At 38.2% G+C, this 20221-nt stretch overlaps 1 protein-coding gene across 1 annotated transcript in view; it reads left to right on the forward strand.

The window, feature by feature from the left end:
* Positions 1 to 20221, forward strand: part of ABCA12 (ATP binding cassette subfamily A member 12) — a 199192-nt gene that overhangs the window by 48034 nt on the left and 130937 nt on the right. Inside the window, exon 3 of the mRNA XM_032278308.1 lies at positions 16879 to 17032. Within this exon, the coding sequence (XP_032134199.1) occupies positions 16879 to 17032 (154 nt within the window). The remainder of the gene's footprint in view (positions 1 to 16878; positions 17033 to 20221) is intronic.

Consider the following 20221-nt stretch of genomic DNA (forward strand, 5'->3'; position numbering starts at 1 on the left):
TTTTAGTAGTGACGGGGTTTTACCATCTTGGCCAGGCTGATCTCGAGCTCCTGACGTCAGGTGATCCACCCGCCTCAGCCTCTCAAAGTGCCAAGATTACTGGCATGAGCCACCATGCCCAGCCTGTTTGCTTGTTAAGAAGTGAAGGCAAACAGACTAAAGAGAGTCAATTAAGATAAACTTTAACTGAAGCTTTTGAATGCAAATATGCACAACATGAAACTGTGGGTAATTGATATGTGTCTTTCCTGGCCAGAAACTGGCATCATAAAACTATTAATATAGGAAGCAAAAATTAATAGTAAACCTAGTGCTTTCAACCTCTTGATCAACTAATAGGAGAATTTTGCAGCACTGGTTGAGAAAAGATTTAAAATTATGTGGTTCTGAGAGGGAGGAAAGAGAGACTTAGAACATTTTTCAAAGATTACCTGGTAGTTCTAGTACTCTCTGTATGAAACCATAGTTACTGCAGCAAGCAGGAAAATGGAGGATTGAGTGGAATATAGCACTTAAAATACGACCTTGACTTCCCAATGGAGCGGCTCACTCCATGTGACAAAAAGTGGGTTATTTATGGCTGCTGACTGGGCTGCCTCTGGTGTATCATTTACTCTTACAGTATCTTCCTTTTCTAGCCTAGAAAGTGTGTAAATAAGTAATTTTTCTCTCTTAAACAGCCTAGGGTGATTGTTTCTTAGATTTATAAATGTAGGTAGTTAAAGCATTTTGAAATTTAAGTAAGAACATGTCTTAGTTCTATGATAAATCCTATGACAAATTGCTGACTCAGTTGCATCTTTTGTTTGTTTTTTGTTTGTTTTTTGAGATTGAGTCTTGCTCTGTTGCCCAGGCTGGAGTACAATGGCACGATCTCAGCTCACTGCAACCTCCACCTCCTGGGTTCAAGCGATTGTCATGCCTCAGCTTCCTGAGTACCTGGGACTACAGGCATGCACCGCCATGTCCAGCTAATTTTTTGTATTTTTAGTAGAGACGACATCTCACTATGTTACCCAGACTGGTCTCAAACTCCTGGCCTCAAGTGATCCGCCTGCCTTGGCCTTCCAAAGTTCTGGGATTACAGGCATGAGTCACTGCACCTGGCCTTTTAGCTCAGGGAATTCATCACTTTATATTTTTAGAGGAATTTTAAGTAACTACGTTAAAGTTACTAGCGATATACCTTATTTTCCTGTAAACAAGCAGGAAAAATGATGTAGGACTAAAGATGCAATTTTTTCAATTTCATGTGGGATTCCTCTAATTACCATAAATAGCAGAAGGAAAATCCCCAACTAGCACAGTTGTTATAAGAATTAAAGACAATACATGTCACATATAGGGAAACATATTAGGAATATAATAAATGGTAATCATTCGTCTATCCCTAACCAATATTTTGGTATTAATCCTATTGATATGTCTAAATTTAATTTCTTTTCAGCTTTCTGTGTTGTATTTGATTTCATCAGACTGTATTAATGTTGAAGCCACTTGCCTGGAATTTAAAGCTTCTGTTCATTTATTTCCCTAAACATTTTATTAAGTAACACAAGATCAAAAACGGCACGACCTCACCAAAAGGAAAAATTAAAAGGGTCCATTGCTCAGGGGGGTTCTGTGAATGCCTAGGGCAACAAGCAAAAGCTGGCAGCTCATTTTGCTAACCTGAGTGAAACAAAACAAGAGGGGCAATGGCAAGGGAAAGAAAAAATTGGACTGGGAGACATTAATGACATTTGCCCTGATTAACTGTTGCTTTAAGCATACTAAGCCATCAATGATAAAATTATACCAATTCTGATATCTGAAAATTGGAGATCAGTTTTCAGATATCTTCCACATTTTACTTCTATTATTTATCCATCAATATTTTCCACAGCAGGCACCAAGGAGTTTATATTGAATACTGACTGTTTAGTAAGTTTCCCTCACATCTTATTGTTTTAGAGCCAGGGAATAAAGCACCGTGACTTCTGAGTTCTCATCCTTCTGCTTCACATAGTCACGTTTTTCTAAAAAGAAATACACCACTGTCTACGGGAAGACTTTCTCATGTGTTATAGTGCAGCTTGATGCATCTTTCACCTTTTCTATAGCTTGAATTGGGAAGAAAAGACGATATAAGGGATGCAATTTTAGTATTTGTTATCTCTGCAGATGACGTACTTGAAGACTTTTTCCCATCCTTCTGTTTTTCTTCACATTATTAGGCTAAAAGAATAAAGGCATCTGTTTGCTTGAGACACAGAAGGAGCTACTGAAGGTTGACTAAATATGCATAAAAACGGACAAGAAAGAAGAGGCAAAATATGCCATGTTACCTAGATCACATGACGATTCACATCCCACTTTTAATTTTTGGACCTGCGGGTAGGATTTAATTTTATTGTAGCCATAGAGAAGTCTAATCTTGGGAGTTTCAAAATAGGAAAAGAGAAGGAATTGCCTGAAAGGTATTGTGTTAATTTAGATCTAATTCTTAGGTATAATGGCCCAAAATAAAGACGGGGTGACTAGGATTTGTTTTGCTCCACTAGGAACCCTGTGTTTTTTCCTATTTCTCATTATTGTCTCTAAGGGTAGAGATGGTTATAGTTCTCTTGTTCACCAACAGCATCTAGCATCTCCACATTATGGACATGGAAGATGTTCAATAGCCATGTTTGGATTGAACAAATAAATAGTGATGTTCCATTGTGGGCACAGACACACAGATTGGATCAATATCCATCCAGGAATAAACAACAAAGGGGATGCTTATCAGCTAGGACTGTGTAAGAACTGAGAGTTTTAAGATTCAAAATGAATTTGAAGGCAACATTACCCAAAATGTGAAAGAGTAACAAGAACTCTATGATAACGTCCATACAGTAAAATCATATGGAACTATTAGATCAGTATTCTCTCAAGGAAGACAAAGGCTAAACACAGTGCCACATGATGTCAAATAACTTTGCTCTACCAAGTGGTAGGCTGCTGACCTGAGTTTGCCAATGATAGCTGTAGGAGTCAAGGGGAATGATGCTATTATTTCCCCTGGCTGCTGCTTTTAAAAATCTTAAGAAACTGTAGAACAAGACTGAACCACTAATAAAGTGGTATCATTTACTATTAATTGTGAGAGTATCTTTAAAGAGCTGCCATCTGGCTAATGGCTAACCTGTTTTTTAAAAATGTGGGAAGAGAGATCTTGGGAATTCACATTAGGAGTTGAGGAAATGCTTCCTTTCACAGGAGAAAGCAAAAGACTGCACAGGCAGCGAACGTGGTATCATTTAAATAAATTAGGTTGTGTCTTTCTAATCTGTGGAAATTCCTTGGAAGGATTGACTGAATATTTGTGGTTAGGAAAAGCTAGTGCTTTACAGTTTTTGTGTGTGATCTTCTCACAAAGCTATGAACAACTGTTGCATTAAGTAATTTGAGGCATAATTTAATAATAGATAAAAGGTCTGATCTCAGAAGGCTTCCAAAAACCAGCTGAGATGGGCAAATATGTAAAATGAGACCATAGCATTCACTGAACGGTGAGTTGACTTTTAGAAACCTAGAGACAATTTAAAAACATATTTGTTAATAATTCAGAAGCAATACAAATAAATGGCACATGTTTGCCAACAACCAGAAGTTTGAAGGATTATGAGAAACTCTTGAAGGACTTAATTAAGCTCGGTAATAGAGTAAACACAATCGCAGATGAAGCTCAGTGGAGAGAGAAGATGGAGGTAATATATAATGAACAGTTTGGAGTTGTGCATTTAATGATCTCTGATTTAGCTCTACCCCTCAGGAAGAGAGATTCTGGCTAATGTCTGTTTTAATGTTTATTAAAACAGGGCAAGGAGGACAGTGTGTAAAAAAATAAAACCTAGGTCAATGAGTCACCCACACAATTGGCCAAAACAAAGGATGTCATTTATCAATTCAGAGAGCTTTGTTATAAAGCTATTCTTGAACTGGCTTGCCTACAAGCTTGCATCATGATGAGCCTTCTCTGGTACTTTGTAACTAAAACCTTCTAGTTATGGTTCAATGCAATTCCAATACATCATTATTAAGAAAACCGTGAAATATTTCAAACACATTGGCAAGCATAAAAATAACAGACCTTTACGTGTCTACTACCTTTGTCAAACTCTAATATTTTGATGTCATATTTGCTTCAGCATCTATTTGTGTTATCATTTAAAAGAAATCAAACATTAAAGGTACCACGGAGGCCCTGTGTAAACCTACCAGGTTCCATGTTCTCCCTCCCTTCCTGCCTCCATCCTTCTGTTTCTGAAGGGAACCATTGTCATTAATTCGGTGTGTAACATTCTTATGCTCGTTTTATATTTTTTACTATATGTTTATATACTTGACTACACCACATAGTATTATTTTGAAAGTGTCTAAATGTTATGTAAATGGCATCCCACTCACACATCATTTTGCATTATACTTTTGTGGCTTGACATTATGTTTTGCTCAGCACTGTACTGTGTAGTTTACCTCCATTGATTTAAGCCCCTTGAGTTTATTCACTTTGACCAATGTACTCCATGAGTAAATACATCACAATCTATTGGTCCATGGTCTTTTGATGAACACTTTCAATTTATTACCAATGGCATTGTAATGGATATTCTTTTATATGTCTCCTTTTTCACATGTGTGTGTTTTTCTAGAGTGCCTACCTAGACTTAGGCACTTTTTTTTGATATGGAGTCTTACTCTGTCACCAGGCTGGAGTGCAGTGGCAACATCTCAGCCCACTGCAAACCCCAACTCCCTGGTTCAAGTGATTCTCCTGCTTCAGCCTCTTGAGTAGCTGGGATTACAAACACATGCCACCATACCCACCTAATATTTGTGTTTTTAGTAGAGATGGGGTTTTACCTTGTTGGCCAGGATGGTCTTGATCTCCTGACCTTGTGATCCACCCGCCTTGGTCTCCCAAAGTGCAGGATTACAGGCATAAGCCACTGCGCCTGGACGCTTGGGCATATTTTAAACTTTGTCAAATGTGTCCAAATGCTTTCCATACTAGCTTTACCAATTTACTCTTCCCCACCATTGGATAAGAGTTTCCATTGCTCCATATCCTCTCAACACTGGTGCTTTAAACTTTTGCCAATCTGATAAATGTCAAGCAGAATCTCTTGGTTTTCATGTGTATCTTTCTGAAGTGTTTTTAGAAAAAAAAACTTTTTCTTAAAAAAACAGAAATACTAATTGTTACGTTAAAATATTTTAATGATAAATTTTAACTGTACAACTTGGGAACATACCACCAGGGAATTTTTCTCTGTTGTTTTTCCCCTGAATGAGACAGTAGCTTTGATGAAAATGGATCTGCAAAGAGGGAGTGAGAGGGCCAGTAATATGTTGTGGGTTACAAAGAAAGCCACGGGTCACATAAATTGGCTCTTTGCGATTGGCAGAGGTCTTGGTAAGGAAATCTTCAGTTTAGAAACAAAGTCAAGTCTGACAAGAAGATGGGGTTGCTACCTGTCAGCAGTGCTGCTAGAAAGAAAAGGTTGTGACACGCATTTTCCACTAGTGGGTTGTCACAAGTCTCATTTGTAAATAGATGGAATATGAATACCAAAGACCTAAATATTATACAAACTGTTAAGGAGTGATAGGATCTGGAACCAGACTTCAAGGCTCCCAAGTGTATAGACCATCTGTTCCATTAAAGAAGTTACTAAGCTTCTGCTTGATGTGGTCTATTTTTTTTTCTATACGATGGTCCCAGCAATAAATTTCATTGGCTTTTAGTTTTACACCATAGCACACAAAATTCACTGTGATAATAACTGAGTCAGATTTCCAAATGAAAAGATAATCATTAGTAACATACCTCTACTTGGGTAATTACTAATTTTTTTCTCTGTTTTATTGCTTTTAATGGGTTATCAAAATCACATTTTAATTTCCAAACATAATCTTCATTTTAAGTGCTTAATACTTCAGTATGCTCATCTCCTCATCTCCTTTTATAGGGGATTTTTCTACTTGTAACATTTGTGATGGACGGATGCTCCAGATTTTTTTTTCCCTGCGTAAGTGAGGAAATTGACTCAAGGTACAGGGTTATGGTTGCACAATAAAACATTTGCAAAGCTAAGATGAAGAGGATGCTTTTTGACCCTTGCTCCTGTCTGATACTTCACCCCCTAGAGTACTTCCTGAAAATTTTGCCAATATGTAGTTCTAGGCAATAACTCATAAGTTAGCTCAGGTTACTAGAAAGGCAAAGATTTGGGGAAGAAGTTGAAGAAGGCATGTTCTCTGACTAACTCCAAACAACTTTACACTGTTCTCATTATCTTGCTTGGTATTCTGTACACCAGTATCATAATGATGGTGCCCCAAATTGGCAGCGATCCCTTTAGAAGTGGCAAAGGGAGAACATTACTCAATTTTCCCTCTTCTTTGCCTGCAGGTGGCAAACACCTCCATCTCCCTCTCACTAAGGATTGGCCACTCGTTTTTTTTTTTTTTTTTTTTTTTTTTTTTTTTTTTTTTTTTATATATATATATATAAAATTGCGTTTTAGGTTTTGGGGTACATGTGAAGAACATGCAAGATTGTTGCATAGGTACATACATGGCAATGTGGTTTGCTGCCTTCCTCCCCATCGCCTATATCTGGCATTTCTCCCCATGTTATCCCTCTCCAACTCCCCACTCCCCACTGTCCCTTCCCTAGATCCCCCCCGCAGACCCCAGTTTGTGATGCTCCCCTCCCTGTGTCCATGTGTTCTCATTGTTCAACACCCACCTATGAGTGAGAACATGTGGTGTTTGATTTTCTGTTCTTGAATGTGACACTTTCACTGATGCTCCCATACTGGGTGGAGGAGTGAATACACTCTGACATTTGATTCACTAAAGTGAAACCCTTAGTGCCTGACAAGTGCGATTTCTCTCTGTATAGTAAAAGCTGTATCTCTCCCAGTACATTTACTTATTTTTATTTTATTTTATTTTATTTTATTTTATTTTATTTTATTTTTGAGATGGAGTCTCGCTCTGTCGCCAGGCTGGAGTGCAGTGGTGCAATCTCAGCTCACTGCAACCTCCACCTCCTGGGTTCAAGTGATTCTCCTGCCTCAACCTCCCGAATAGCTGGGATGACAGATGTGCACCACCACACCGAGCTAATTTTTGTATTTTTAGTAGAGACAGGGTTTCAGCATGTTGGCCAGGATAATCTCGATCTCCTGATCTCATGATCCACGCACCTCAGCATCCCAAAGTGCTGGGATTACAGGCGTGAGCCACGGTGCCCAGCCGATTTATTTATTTATTTTATTTTATGGACACTGTGAACTGGGTGAATTATCACGTTTCTGTATTTCCTTGAGTTGCGTAGGATACCCAGATCCAAATTTGTGGCCAATCTCCATCAACATACAGACCTCCGGCCCATGTTATTGTATTGGCTTTATTGTTTCCTACCCTTGTTTGCTCTCATTCTGAGTCCCTCATTATTTTTTCCCATTATAGAGTGTGTACTTTAATAAGCCTCCTCAAATCCTTCTAGAATGAAATTCCCTCCTCCTGGCAATATCTGAGATAGGTTTTGCCGAGGGACTCCCACAAATAGTAATGTACAAACACTAAGGTGCTGGCTGAATTACCATCTTTAAGCTGTGTTAGTAAGATGACAGTTTACAAGTAAGTTTTAGTACATCAAGACTTGAAACCAAAATATTTTCTTATGTAGGAAGCTTCTTCCTGCAGGAGGAAAAACAACAAATTTTCAATTCCAGGCATCTTTTCAGCTTGGAATATGTGAGATCATGGATTAAGGCACTGTTTTCCAAAGTGTGCCCCACAGAATATTCATTCCTAGGATATTATCCAATGCTACCCTAAAAAACAGGAAGAAAAATTGAAAGAAAGAAAGGAAAACAGGTTCTGTCATCAGATCATGGAAATCTGGAACTAACCAAAGTTATTCAGGTTTTTTACTGAAAAACTTTTCAGAGTCTTTAATATGCAAGTATATTCTGGCTTTCCCAGAAGGGGAGATAGAGTTGAGTTTCCTAAACTGATTTGGCCCCAGAGTCTGGTTTAGAGAAATCCCTGATGCTTCCCCACTCTGCTCCTCCAAACTCCAACATCACATTGGAGATCGTAGTAACAGGAGAGGAATTAAATTCTCAATTCGTTCTCTCCGTGCAGGCTTTGTGAATTAACTCCTAGACGCCTAAGTGATCTGCAGCGCAGTTAACTATCAACACAGCATTTTCCTCCTCAGCCAGAACAGAGGCAGTGGCGCTGCAGGAAGCACCCCTCTTCCAGCGTACCATTCCTCCAGGGTACCCCTCCTTTCCTGGATGCTAACTGGTGTTGCCAGATCTGTGGAAAGGGAGAATATCTCAGAGGAGGGGCTGCAGCTGATGGGGTTCTGCATAGTGCCTCTTAACCCACCAGCACCCAGGTCTTTCTGATATGACCAATCAGCACAGTCATACCCAGTGTATGCATACCCAGCTTAATTTGGCCCCACCCAGAGGTGAAAAAACATTTCCCTGGTTAGCTGCATCTAAGGAGAATTAAAGGCTAAATTTGAGAGGGAGAATATCCATAATGAAATGAGATTCTAGGGGGTCTTTAAAAAAAAAAAAAACTTTAGAGGGGAAAAAATAGGAGCTAGGATTCTATTTGCAAATGGCCATAGGGAGATTTTTTAAAATGCAGTTGTGAATCTTTGTTTCTAAAAGACAAGTTTCAGAAAAGCAAAATGTCAGTTACTGTAAGGCTTATTTCACAAGACTAATAAATGCTGCTCACCCCAGATGAGCCAGAGAGCTCAACATTCCTTGTTAAGTGGAAATATTTTGAAAGTATGAGTAAGATTTTTTTTTTAACTTCCCCAGATTCAGTCCGCAAGGAAGTTTATTATCTGCCATGTATTTGTTACTGTTGTATCTCCTCCCAGCCTTGAATCCAAACATTTTGTTTAAAATTTAAGTAGACCAGGCCACAATCTTTGGAACCCATCACCCAGCAGGATCTCCTTAACATTTGGGAAAAAAGGAACTGCATTTTGGTCTGGACGTGCAGGAAAGTGGGGTTATGAAGTCCTCTGGGCTAACCATCAGTTCAAGTGTACACTTAAGGTTCAAAGAAATAACATCCAAAGAGACAGCAAGGTCCTGAGTCCAGACTGCTTTCTAAAATCTCAGCTTCTCTTAAAAGATAATAATAGCAATAAGCCAAAGATATAAAGAAGGCAGAGATCTTTCCCCAATTCCTCTTGCCTATAGTTTCATAGCCAGAGTTTCAAGATACGAAAAATGTCCATTGTGACCCTAGGGACCCTTTTTGTACCTTTCAAAATCTGTCCGGCTGTGGCACTTGGCAGCAGCTATGAGGAATGCAGGGGATGTGGGAAAGATCATTGTAGCACACCAACCCAAATGACCCAAGGTTTGTTCTTGTTCCTTGTGGCTGTAGCCATTGAACACATTCAGGTGACAACCTTTTGAGTACAGGGCCTCCTTAATCACTGCTTTCATATTAGGCATCTTGCCTCAGCCCTCATTGCCACCTATAGTCTACCTTTTTGCCAATGGATTTGAACTTGGAAAAGCATCTGTGCAATGAAGCAAGACTTGCCTGGGGAGGAGTGAGAATGTGTCATGGCACCACACCCACTGAGCACACAGTAATTTAAACACTACACCAGTTGATACAGGTACATATTATGAATTACTAGGAAGAGAAATACATCATGCAACACTCCAAACCATTCAGTAGCTCAAGATATGAGCTGGGAGACCAGACCGAGCAGAAAAGCCACAGCCAGCAAGTAGAAAATAAGACGAATGATGCAATAGGAGCCCGATGAGCAATGGTAACTCATGGTTCCATGGGGCCTTGTGTCTTCAATGCTCATAGTACCTTACACAAGCATTGTCTAATAAATCTTCCCTGTGCCCTGTGAGATGGCAAGATCCATTATCTTCAATTTGTGAGATGTGGAAATAGAGTCCTAGGTTAATTTACCCCCTGGTGATTCAGTGATTCAACAGCAAAACCAGAAGTGTACCTGTTTTTTCAAATTCTTAGTCTCTTTCCTCCAAGATATTGAAGCTTAGCTAAACATATTGTTTCTGTTACTGTCATCTCTCATCAGGTTCTGGATCCATCTCTGGCATTTTATTATTCATGTTTATTAGTTATTCATTTGGACTTTGTCCCAGTTGCTTGATTTCTCTGAGGTTATCTACAAAATGGGCATAAACACTCACCCTGCCTATCTTACAGAATTGTCATGGGTCTTGTATGAAATGATGTTATGTTAAAATCCTTCAAAACCATGAAGGTTTATCTATTTATTTTTATTTTATTTTATTTGAGACAGGATCTCACTGTGTTGCCCAAGCTGGAGTGTTGTGGTATGATCATGGCTAACTGCAGCCTTGAACTCCTGGGCTCAAGCGATCCTTCTACCTCAGCTACTGGAGTACGTGGGCCTACAGGCACATACCACCATGCCAGAATAGTCTGTGGTTCTTTTATGTGTGTATTTTTTGCAACAGGGTTTCGCCATGTTGCCCAGGCTTTGTCTGGAACCCCTGGGCTTACGCAATCCACCTGTCTGGGCATCCCAAACTGCCGAGAGTGTAGGTGTGAGCCACTGCTCCCAGGTGAAGGTTTATTTTTTTAACCAATGTTTCCTGTTTGTTTTCAAATATACACTTTTTAATACACAATATTTCTGGCAGTTAAGGAAAACAAATGATTTCTATATGCATTTTATTTAATGAAAGTGTGATTAGCTTGAAAACCAGATTCACCCACACTCTTCCTTTTTCTCTCTTTCCATAATAACCTAGAGTAATATTTTTTAAATGTTAAGGTAAAATAGAAGGATGAACCCTACTTAACACCTTTCTTGGTGCCAAGCACACAGTACTGTTCAGTAAATATTTACTGAATAGATGGTGAGTGGATTCACTTTGTGAATAATAAATCCAGTGGTTGACATTTATGGGTGTCAATGTGTATTAGCTGGATTTTCGGAAAAACCAACACCTAAAGGCCCTACAACAATAGATATTATTGATTTTAGTAATCAATTAAATCTATCTGTTTTATAAGGCATGTAAATATAATGCAATATTATCCATTGACCTTACTATAACATTGACATAAAATTTGAATCTTTGTCCTACAAATGATAAACATACAGAGTATATTATATTAGAGCCTTCAGTCATGCAGTCTTCCTGGGACTCCCACAGAGCTTTCTACAGTCATGCATTTATTTATGTATTTAATAATTGTTTACAATGTGTGAAGCATTGCGCTAAGAACTAGAAAAGCTTTTAAATAGCTTATTTTTTAAATAGCTTATTTTTTATCCAATCTCTTAAAAAGATGTAGTTTTACTAGGTTAGAGTCTCTATTGGCAGGTTCAAAGTCATATTGGTTTTTAGCCCTAGGCTGAAGTCACTCTAGGGCATATAGGTGTAGAAGCTCTCATTCTGAGGGACTGGAATCAGGAAGAGCTGGCGTATTTGATTTTATCTGGTTGTGGGTGGTGGATAGGACACCTCCCCTGAGTAAATACACTGATCCTTCAAATGAAAGGTGCATGTGGAGGAGAACAGGAACAGATCTACAGGTTCCTGACATAATGTGATGAACTACTTTGAAAGGCCAAGTTTATATCATGTATAATTTAAATTGCCTTTTAAAATGTAATTGAGAACAAAATGTGCCTGAAAACTACAAGAAGATTTTTTTAAACTTTAATAAATTATTGCAAATATACTTCTAACATTAATTTCCTTTCCTATATTTTTAAAATTCATATTTGATTATTTACAGGTGATGTTTTGGGTATGCTTGTTTTGTTTTGTACTCTTGTTATGGTGTTAAATCCCTGTTGTGGTGCTTGACAAGGAGACATTTTTTACATGTTCAGAAGGTCTGACACTTATTCTGCCAATGTGACCCTGCATCCAAAAAGTTAGGAAAAATATAACGCCCTCAAATGAGTAACTCCGTATTTTTTGAAAAGTCAGAATTTTTCTTCTAAAAGGTATCATTCTATTCTTCACTGGGGTGAAAACTAAGTTCCTTTCACCTGGAAACAGAAAAATACCAACTAGGTTGTGTTCTGACCAGTTTTGGGGAAAACATAATGCAACAACGGAGAGTCTCTGATTCTACCATTACTATAACATCTACAAATGTCACCAAGGCAGCCTACAGAATATTTCTGGAGCCTAATGATTTCAAATGGAAGTAGCTTCATTCCTGAAAAGACCATGACATTGCTTTCTGCAATAATAAAATAAACAGAAAATAACACTTCTCTGGACAGTGCCAATGAGCAACGTGCTCCTGAATTTATTACAGAAGTGAGTCAAAATTCTTCTATGGTGGTGAAAAAGAAAAAGTAAAGAAAGAGGTTGAGAGACAACTGCATTCTCGGCTGCATCAATGAATACAGAGAGGGGAGGAGGCAGGAAAGGCAGCAGCCGGAGGAAAAAAAAGGGAAAAGAATTGGAAATTGAATGAAAAGAGGAAGTAGTGAGTGAAAAGGAAAGAAGAAAACATTAAGAAATAGAGGAAAAGGAATTAAGTCCATTTGATGCAATGAGGGAAAAGGAAAAGAAGGATGGGGGAGAAAGTGAAAACAGGAAAAGACAGGAGAAGGAGGGAGATGCGTGTAAGATAGGCTATCCTCCCAGGAGTCAGCAAACTACAACTCGTGAGCCCATTCCAGCCTAGTACCCGTTTTTGTAAATAAAGTTTTATTGGAAATATAACCAGGCTCATAGAGGCACCCATTGTCTATGGCTGCTTTCATACTGTAATTGCAAAATTCAGTAATTGTGATGGAAACAGTATGGGCCACGAGCTTAAAATATTTACTGTATGATTCTCATGAAATCTTTGCCGTCTAATCTAGTGGTTCCCAAACTTCACTGTGCATCAGAATTACCTAGAGAGCTTATTAAAACACAGATTGATGAACCCCACCCCCAGAGTTTCTAAGGACATCTGGGGTGGGATCTGAAATTTTTATTTCTCATAAGTTCTCAGGTGACACTGATGTTGTTGGTCCAAGGATCAAACTTGGAGAACCATCGCTCTGATCATTCTGTCACACTAGCAGTGTTGGAATAGAGGCTTTTGTGAGGAAAGGAAAGGGAAATCAAAATTGATCCCCCTTTGAGGTCAACGTTACATGTATTCATTGAAATCACAATTGTTTACAAAGCATACCTTTAAAAAAATTCTTAGAACTGATTCTTTCTATAATTCTAGTTTCATTTTTATAGCAATGAAAAATGAATCTAATTTACTTTAAAGCTGAGTTAAGTGGTGGATTGTTTCCAAAATTGTTTTATAGTTTGGTTTGATTCAACTCCTTGAAATAACATGGACCGTATCAATGTTATGATTGGACCGTGTCAATAAAGTAGACTCTATCCAATGAAAATGACCTCTCCCCACCCACAGGTGGCTGGCGGCTCACTGCCTTTGCCTGGGGCCCCTGAGAAACGAAGCCATAAGCAGCTTAGTTTGCTAACCAACATGTACCTCACCGCACTCCCGGATGTTACTGATGTCTTCTGTATTTGACGCTATGAAATTGGCAGGTTCCTCATTAGCTTTTCTCCAGGAGATGGGCATGAATGTTGTCCTGGGATGAGACCTTTGGGAATCATGGAACCAAGGACTTTACCCTGCTTAAATACTCCATCTCAAAACCCTGAGATCTGTTGTTGTTGTTGTTTTCTTTTTACCTGTACGGGGCTGCCATGGTTTGCAGTCATGATTTTCCTTTATTTGTGTGCTTAAATTTGTGCTTTGGCTGGGAACATAGACACTCAATTATTAGCCTTAATTTTGCAATTCCTGTGCTTGCTCCTTGGAAATTTTGTGAAAGAAAGAGAGAAGCTTCTCTTTTTTTTCTTTATCCTGGCATTGAGGAACTTGAAGAGGAATGTAATTTCAGAACCTGAAAGCGCCAGAAACACCTTCAAGGAAAGAATGGGCTCAAGTTAAAATTAGCAGCTTTTTCAAATGGGAAGAGAATGGAAAAAATACCATTTTTTTTTACAGGAAAACTATAGTAAATTTAATTCTATTTAATTCAGACATTAGTTCTAAAGGATATCCAGTTTTTTGTGAAAAGTTGATATGAAAAAGTATATTATAGATGTCAAGGAAGGATGAATAATGTAAATATTTGTTACATGCCTAGCACAGTACATGGGATACAGTAGATGCTTAATCAATCACTGTTACTGTTGTTGCAACAGGCATCCTTATGCTGATGAGGGTATAGGCTGATGAGGATTAAAAGATTATTGTAAAACAAATAATGCAGGCCATCCATGCTCTGCTTGGTACTCTGTTAACTGAATTGCGCATGCCTGAATCAATTCCTAATTTGCATGATCCCATGTAACACGTTAATTATTCATTATCAAAAAACTGTGCAAAGCATAGACTGTCTATACTTTCAACACCATGGGAGTTTAATTTTAAAGAAACTCTTTGATGAATTTTCCTATAAATTAGGCTTGTCCTCTGTAGATATCATCCAAAGAGGATTGTGGGTTAAATTCCTTTAAATTTCTCTCAAATAATTTGCAGTTTATGATGAATGCCAGGAAAGGTAAATTTGGATGTCAGTGAAAACTCTTCTTTCCATCACATCTTTTTCCTTCTTTCCCCCTTTGCATTGCAACATGGCATTTCTGGAGTGTCTGATTTTTTCAGTACTGCTTGACTCAGCCACATCATCACGTTGATAAGTGCCATAGAGAGAAGGATCATCTGGTCATCTGTCTCTGTTACCCTTCCATTTATGTTCCATTCAAATTAGCCACTGCATGTGTTTGTGAGAGAGGAGGAGTCAGCCCATCTGCAGCCCCACACCCTGAGTGAGAGGTTACAGCTGAGATCCATGTAACAGAGTGGATTACCATGAAAGGTCAACTTCTACTGTGGACTCTTAAAGATCTTGCCATATGCAGTTCACTGTGGTAAAATTTTGCATCAGAAGGATGACATGGAAAGCTAACAGTTTAGCAGCTACTCTCTATTTTATTCAAGGAATTGCACTATGATGAAAACATTGATGGGAAATTATTGTTGGTTCACTGGAGTTTTCACTTAGGGTTAACATTCGGAAAGGCACCAATCTCTCTGGTGTCAAAGAGGTTCCACATGGAAGGAACTAGTGAATAGCTTGGTAGGCTTCAGTTCTCTCCAATTTCTTCTGAGTTTTCAGATCTTTCATTCATACTGGTACTAATTTCCAAACTATTTTTCCTATAGTTACTGTGATAAATTATCCTGAACTGAGTGTCTTGAAACAACACAAACGTATTATTTTACAGTTCTAGAGGTCAGAAGTCCAGAATTTGATCTCAGTGACCTAAAATCCAAGGTGTCGGCAGGGCTACATTCCTTCTGGAGCCTCTAGAGGAAAAGCTGTCTTCTTGATTCTCCTACTTAGAAGTTCTGGAGGCTCCCCACTTTCCTTGGCTTTCAGCGTTTTCTGCCGTCTTTAAGGTCAACAGTATAGCATTCTCCAATCGCTGTTTTCTCTCTTTGCTTTTCTTCTGGCCAGCTTTCATATTTTCTCTTCTTTATTTCCCCCAGCTCTTTCATTATACAGCCGTATATTTAAGTTACTGGAATCAAATACGTATTTATTCTTTGTGTTGGTAGATTAATGCATGGCCATATTGCTCTTGCCATTCTCTCTTTTTTTTTTTACTTTTCTCCTTTCTCTTTAAAATGAAAACAGCCCTGTACTCTTTTTTTTGAACACATCCATGAGGAGATTAAGGTTTTGCTTTTTAGCCTTAATTTTCCTTACAGTTCCTAAACTTGCTTTTTTTGAAAGTTCATTGTCTGCATATTCCCCCACAGGGAAAAATCTAGTGTTTTAATAGCAAACCTAATTGTGAAAAGATGTGTATTTCACAGCTTGCCTATTGTCATGACTCATGTGTGTATGCCATCATCATATTTTATAAAGCAAATGTTAACGTTTACAAAACCTCCTACTATTAAAATTACTGTTTTCTATGATTTTAATTTTGAAGAAAATTTGCATTTTCATTCACACCATTCACTATTGGTATTTAAATAGGAAGAAGAAGTTGTGTATATAGGATAATTAAAATGTTAAATTTTAAAGAGACCAAAAATAGTTCCTGGATTTTGGAAGAATGGCTGCATTTATACCTACTTTAATTATAAAAGAAGACACATACATTGTGATAAAACATAGTTAATATACAGTCAAAAGGAATAAAATAAAATGAAATACACTACCAAGGAAAAAAGCCATCAAATTTTGGTGATACAGTCTTTTGGATTTTTTTAGTACGTGCGTGCGTGCGTGCGTGCATGTGTGTGTATTTTAAAAGATTAGGACTTTTCTGTCCATACTGTCTTCTGATCTGTTCCTTTAAAATAGCAATGCGTTGTAAACACTTTTTGTATTAATTGATAACATTTGTATTGGCTGCATTATGTTTTATCATGTGGATACACTGTGATTTATTTTTAAAACATTCTGGTAAACATTCTTGCAATTACCTGTAAGTATTTCCTTAGAATAAATCTCAGAAGGGAATTGCCACCAGGCATTTTTAAGTATTTTTATACATATTAGCAAATCTAAAAAAGGGAAGTTAAACATAACACCATCCAAGACTGCTCCTACTCAGTGGTGAATGTTAATTGCAGAGTTGGGGCTCGGTTGGGGGACCCGGACAGCGGTAATCCAGGAAATAACTTCACAAAGTGGAGTTACTGCATTTATGTTCTTTTTCAGGCAAATGTGCCATAGTGATGTAACGACTGTTTTTTTAATTTTAGGTTACCTCGCACCTCGAAACCTTCCTAGTACTGGATTCTTCCCGTTCCTGCAGACCCTACTCTGTGACACAGACTCTAAATGCAAAGACACACCCTATGGCCCACAAGATCTGCTACGTAGGAAAGGGATTCATGATACGCTGTTTAAAGACAGGTGGGGGCTCTTCTCAAGTGTGTTCGATTGTTCTGAGAGATCAAATCTTGTTTCCTTATGAGATAGCCAGGAAACCATGCAAGCTTAGATATACAATTTTGTTTTCTATGTCTATAAATGTGATGATCTAAATATGAAATAACAAAGTAGGTACAAACTAGAATAACTGTGTTTATGTGAGATTGAGCACAATCTACTTTGAGTGAATTTCTCAAATTTACTTTATAAGGTGGGTGACTAAGGTAGCCCTCCCTTACTTCCCTCAAGGATTCTCTATCCAACCTTAAATTATCAGTGACACATTGCCTGAGACTCATCACAAGCATAAGATGTCATAAGCACAGGGTAAGTGTCAGGTCCGTCATCCTGGAAGAATGACATACTTGTACTATCATGTGTGATACTTTCAGATACAATAAAAACCAGGAAGTGCAAAAAAGAAAATTAAAGGTCCTAAAATTCAAAGTAATAAAGTTAAAAGTATACATAATTGAATGACAACTTTAAATGAGGTTAATGCATGTTCTACTTTATGGTGTAAGAAGCAGTTGAAGAATGGGGAATCTAGACCATTAACAACCTGACCATTTACAACCTCAATTTTCCTTCCTGGTATTCTAAACCTAGAGAGACTCCCAGAAGCCTGTATGTCTTCAGAACTGAAAACAATATTGTAATCTTGAATCAACCATGAGCTAATTCTGCTGGAGATATTTTTGAATATCTCTCAAGAAAACGGTGATTTTTTTTTTAATCTATAATCCTAGATACTTGGTTGCCAAACTTTAATACTAAATTCCTTAGCATGTAGCACAATTTCTCCTTTAATACAATTCACATGATTTTGGTCATCCAGTAATAGAGCCGAAACTTTAAGAGAGCAACTGCAACCCGTTTAGCAAAAAATACAAACAAGTTAAGGGTTGTCATGGGACACAACTTGGGACCCCTAATTGTTGAGTTGCTCATTCACACTGATTTTGTTGTTTCAATAATTAGGTTTGATGCTTCAAATAATCTGATGTTCATTCATTCATTTATTAATCTATTTTAAAGATAGGTTAATGAATGAGAGACTTCCATGTGCCAGGCACCATTTCATGCACTGGGATACAGAGGTGAATAAAACAATATCTCTATCCTTTTGTTAATTGCAACAGCATGATCAAATAAATAAATAACATAATTAAATGAGTATGCTGAGAAAATAAAGCAGGTTTACAGGTAGAAATTGTAAAGTAGGGATTTAATAGAGTGTCAACAGAAGGCCTCTGCTAGAAGTGACATTTGGGTAGAGACCAACAAGGACAAGGAAAAACCAGCAGCGGCATGTGAACATCTGGAGGAGAGTGTCACATGCGGAGAAACAGCAAATGGTTCTGAAGTGGGGACAAACCCAACCATTTAGAAGAGCAATGTGTCAGCTAACGTGGTTGCAACATAGCGAGGGATGAGAAAGTGATTGGGGTATGTACAAAAGGAACCTCTGAGGCCAGAGCATGCAGAATCGATTGTGAAAGAAAAGGTAAGGAGATTCACGTTGTGTTTTTGGTGTAATGAGAAGCCATTGGAAAGTTTTGAGCAGGGAAATGACATGATACATTGTCTATGAGATTGGCACAGTTCTAGGCATATACAAGCATGACCTCAATGGGCACCAGTGTGTAATTAATTCTGTAAGAAGACCAAAGCCAGCTAGAGTCTATTCCCTCTTGTATAATCAGTGCAAAGGTGGGGTGCAAAGAAGAATGGCATTCCTTCTTCTTCCAGTGTTGATGGTCTCTATGTTCGTCACTAAGTGAGTGATGAATTAGGAATAATGGATGCTGATGTTCTGGCAAGGGAGGAAAAACATTAAATCAATAACAATAATAGGAGACAGAACAATGAAGAGTGCCAGAAGGAAGCTGAAGCAAGACACCCTCTGTACTTAAAACAGAAAGAGAGCTTTCAGCGGGGGTAATCGGGTAACTCTTCACAAAGAGGTTTACTTGAGATGGACATTTTGTGAACTAGGCATTAGAGGAGCTATGAGAAAAATTAATATCCATCATTTACAAATTAGATTACCATTTTACAAAGAACTAACTATAACGGACATAATTAACCGTATTTAGGAAGTATATAACCATAGTTCCCTCTAAAGAAGTATTTGTCTGACCAGGTGGGGTGGCTCACACCTGTAATCCCAGCACTTTGGGAGGCCGAGGCGGGCAGATCATGAGGTCAGGAAATGGAAACCATCCTGGCTAACACAGTAAAACCCTGTCTCTACTAACAAAACAAACAAACAACAACATCAAAAAAAAACCGTAGCTGGGTGTGGTGGCATGTGCCTGTAGTCCCAGCTATTAGGGAGGCTAAGGCAGGAGAATCACTTGAACCCAGGAGGCAGAGGTTGTGTTGACCTGAGATCGTGCCACTGCACTCCAGCCTGGGCAACAGAGCCCAACTCATCTCAAAAAAAAAAAAAAAAAAAAAAAAAAAAAAAAGCATTTGTCTGTCTAATATTATAGAGAACCAAATTCATGGCGTTGCGTGAGATGAGACACTGAGTTGGTTTTGGAAGTAGGTTTAAGGTTCAGGTTTATTTTATCATGTTGACTGTTCTCTAGATGGCTGATCCTGTCTGCTTTACTTAGTTTTAGTCTAACCTCCAGGTGGTTTGTTTAGCTCAAGTTGTATACTGCTGTGTATTCACTATTTTCTCTAAACTACTAAGTAATTGGAGTTTAATTTATAAAATGATGTACAATAATAAAATTGCATTAATGATATTTCCCATCATGCTATTAACTTTTATGCTTTATGTAGCTGTGAAATGAAACTGGCGCATATTTTACCAGATAAACAATTCCACTAAAATTGCTTCCCTTTAGTGAAGGAAGATTCACCAGCTTAGACTCATTAGGAAACAAAACAGTCTTCCTTTCCTGTTCTGTACGTGAGGGGAAAAATGCCACATTTGGTCTCATCAGAAGAGGCCCGCCATGTTTCTTTTAATAGAATACTCTTCTGAAAGACATGAACACACTGCAGTCACTACTTGTTGGCCAGCCACCAAGTGTTTTGATGTGATTTTGTGTCCGGCACCAGCCTTCTGTTATTAAATTCATACTTCTCTAAGCATTAGCTTCAGGATAAGATGTTTAAAAAAAATCCAACCCTGTACTCAGCATCGACTCTAAC

Source organism: Sapajus apella, unplaced genomic scaffold, assembly GCF_009761245.1.
Source record: "Sapajus apella isolate SASKATOON/1434 unplaced genomic scaffold, GSC_monkey_1.0 scaffold10, whole genome shotgun sequence".
Classification (NCBI taxonomy): domain Eukaryota; kingdom Metazoa; phylum Chordata; class Mammalia; order Primates; family Cebidae; genus Sapajus; species Sapajus apella.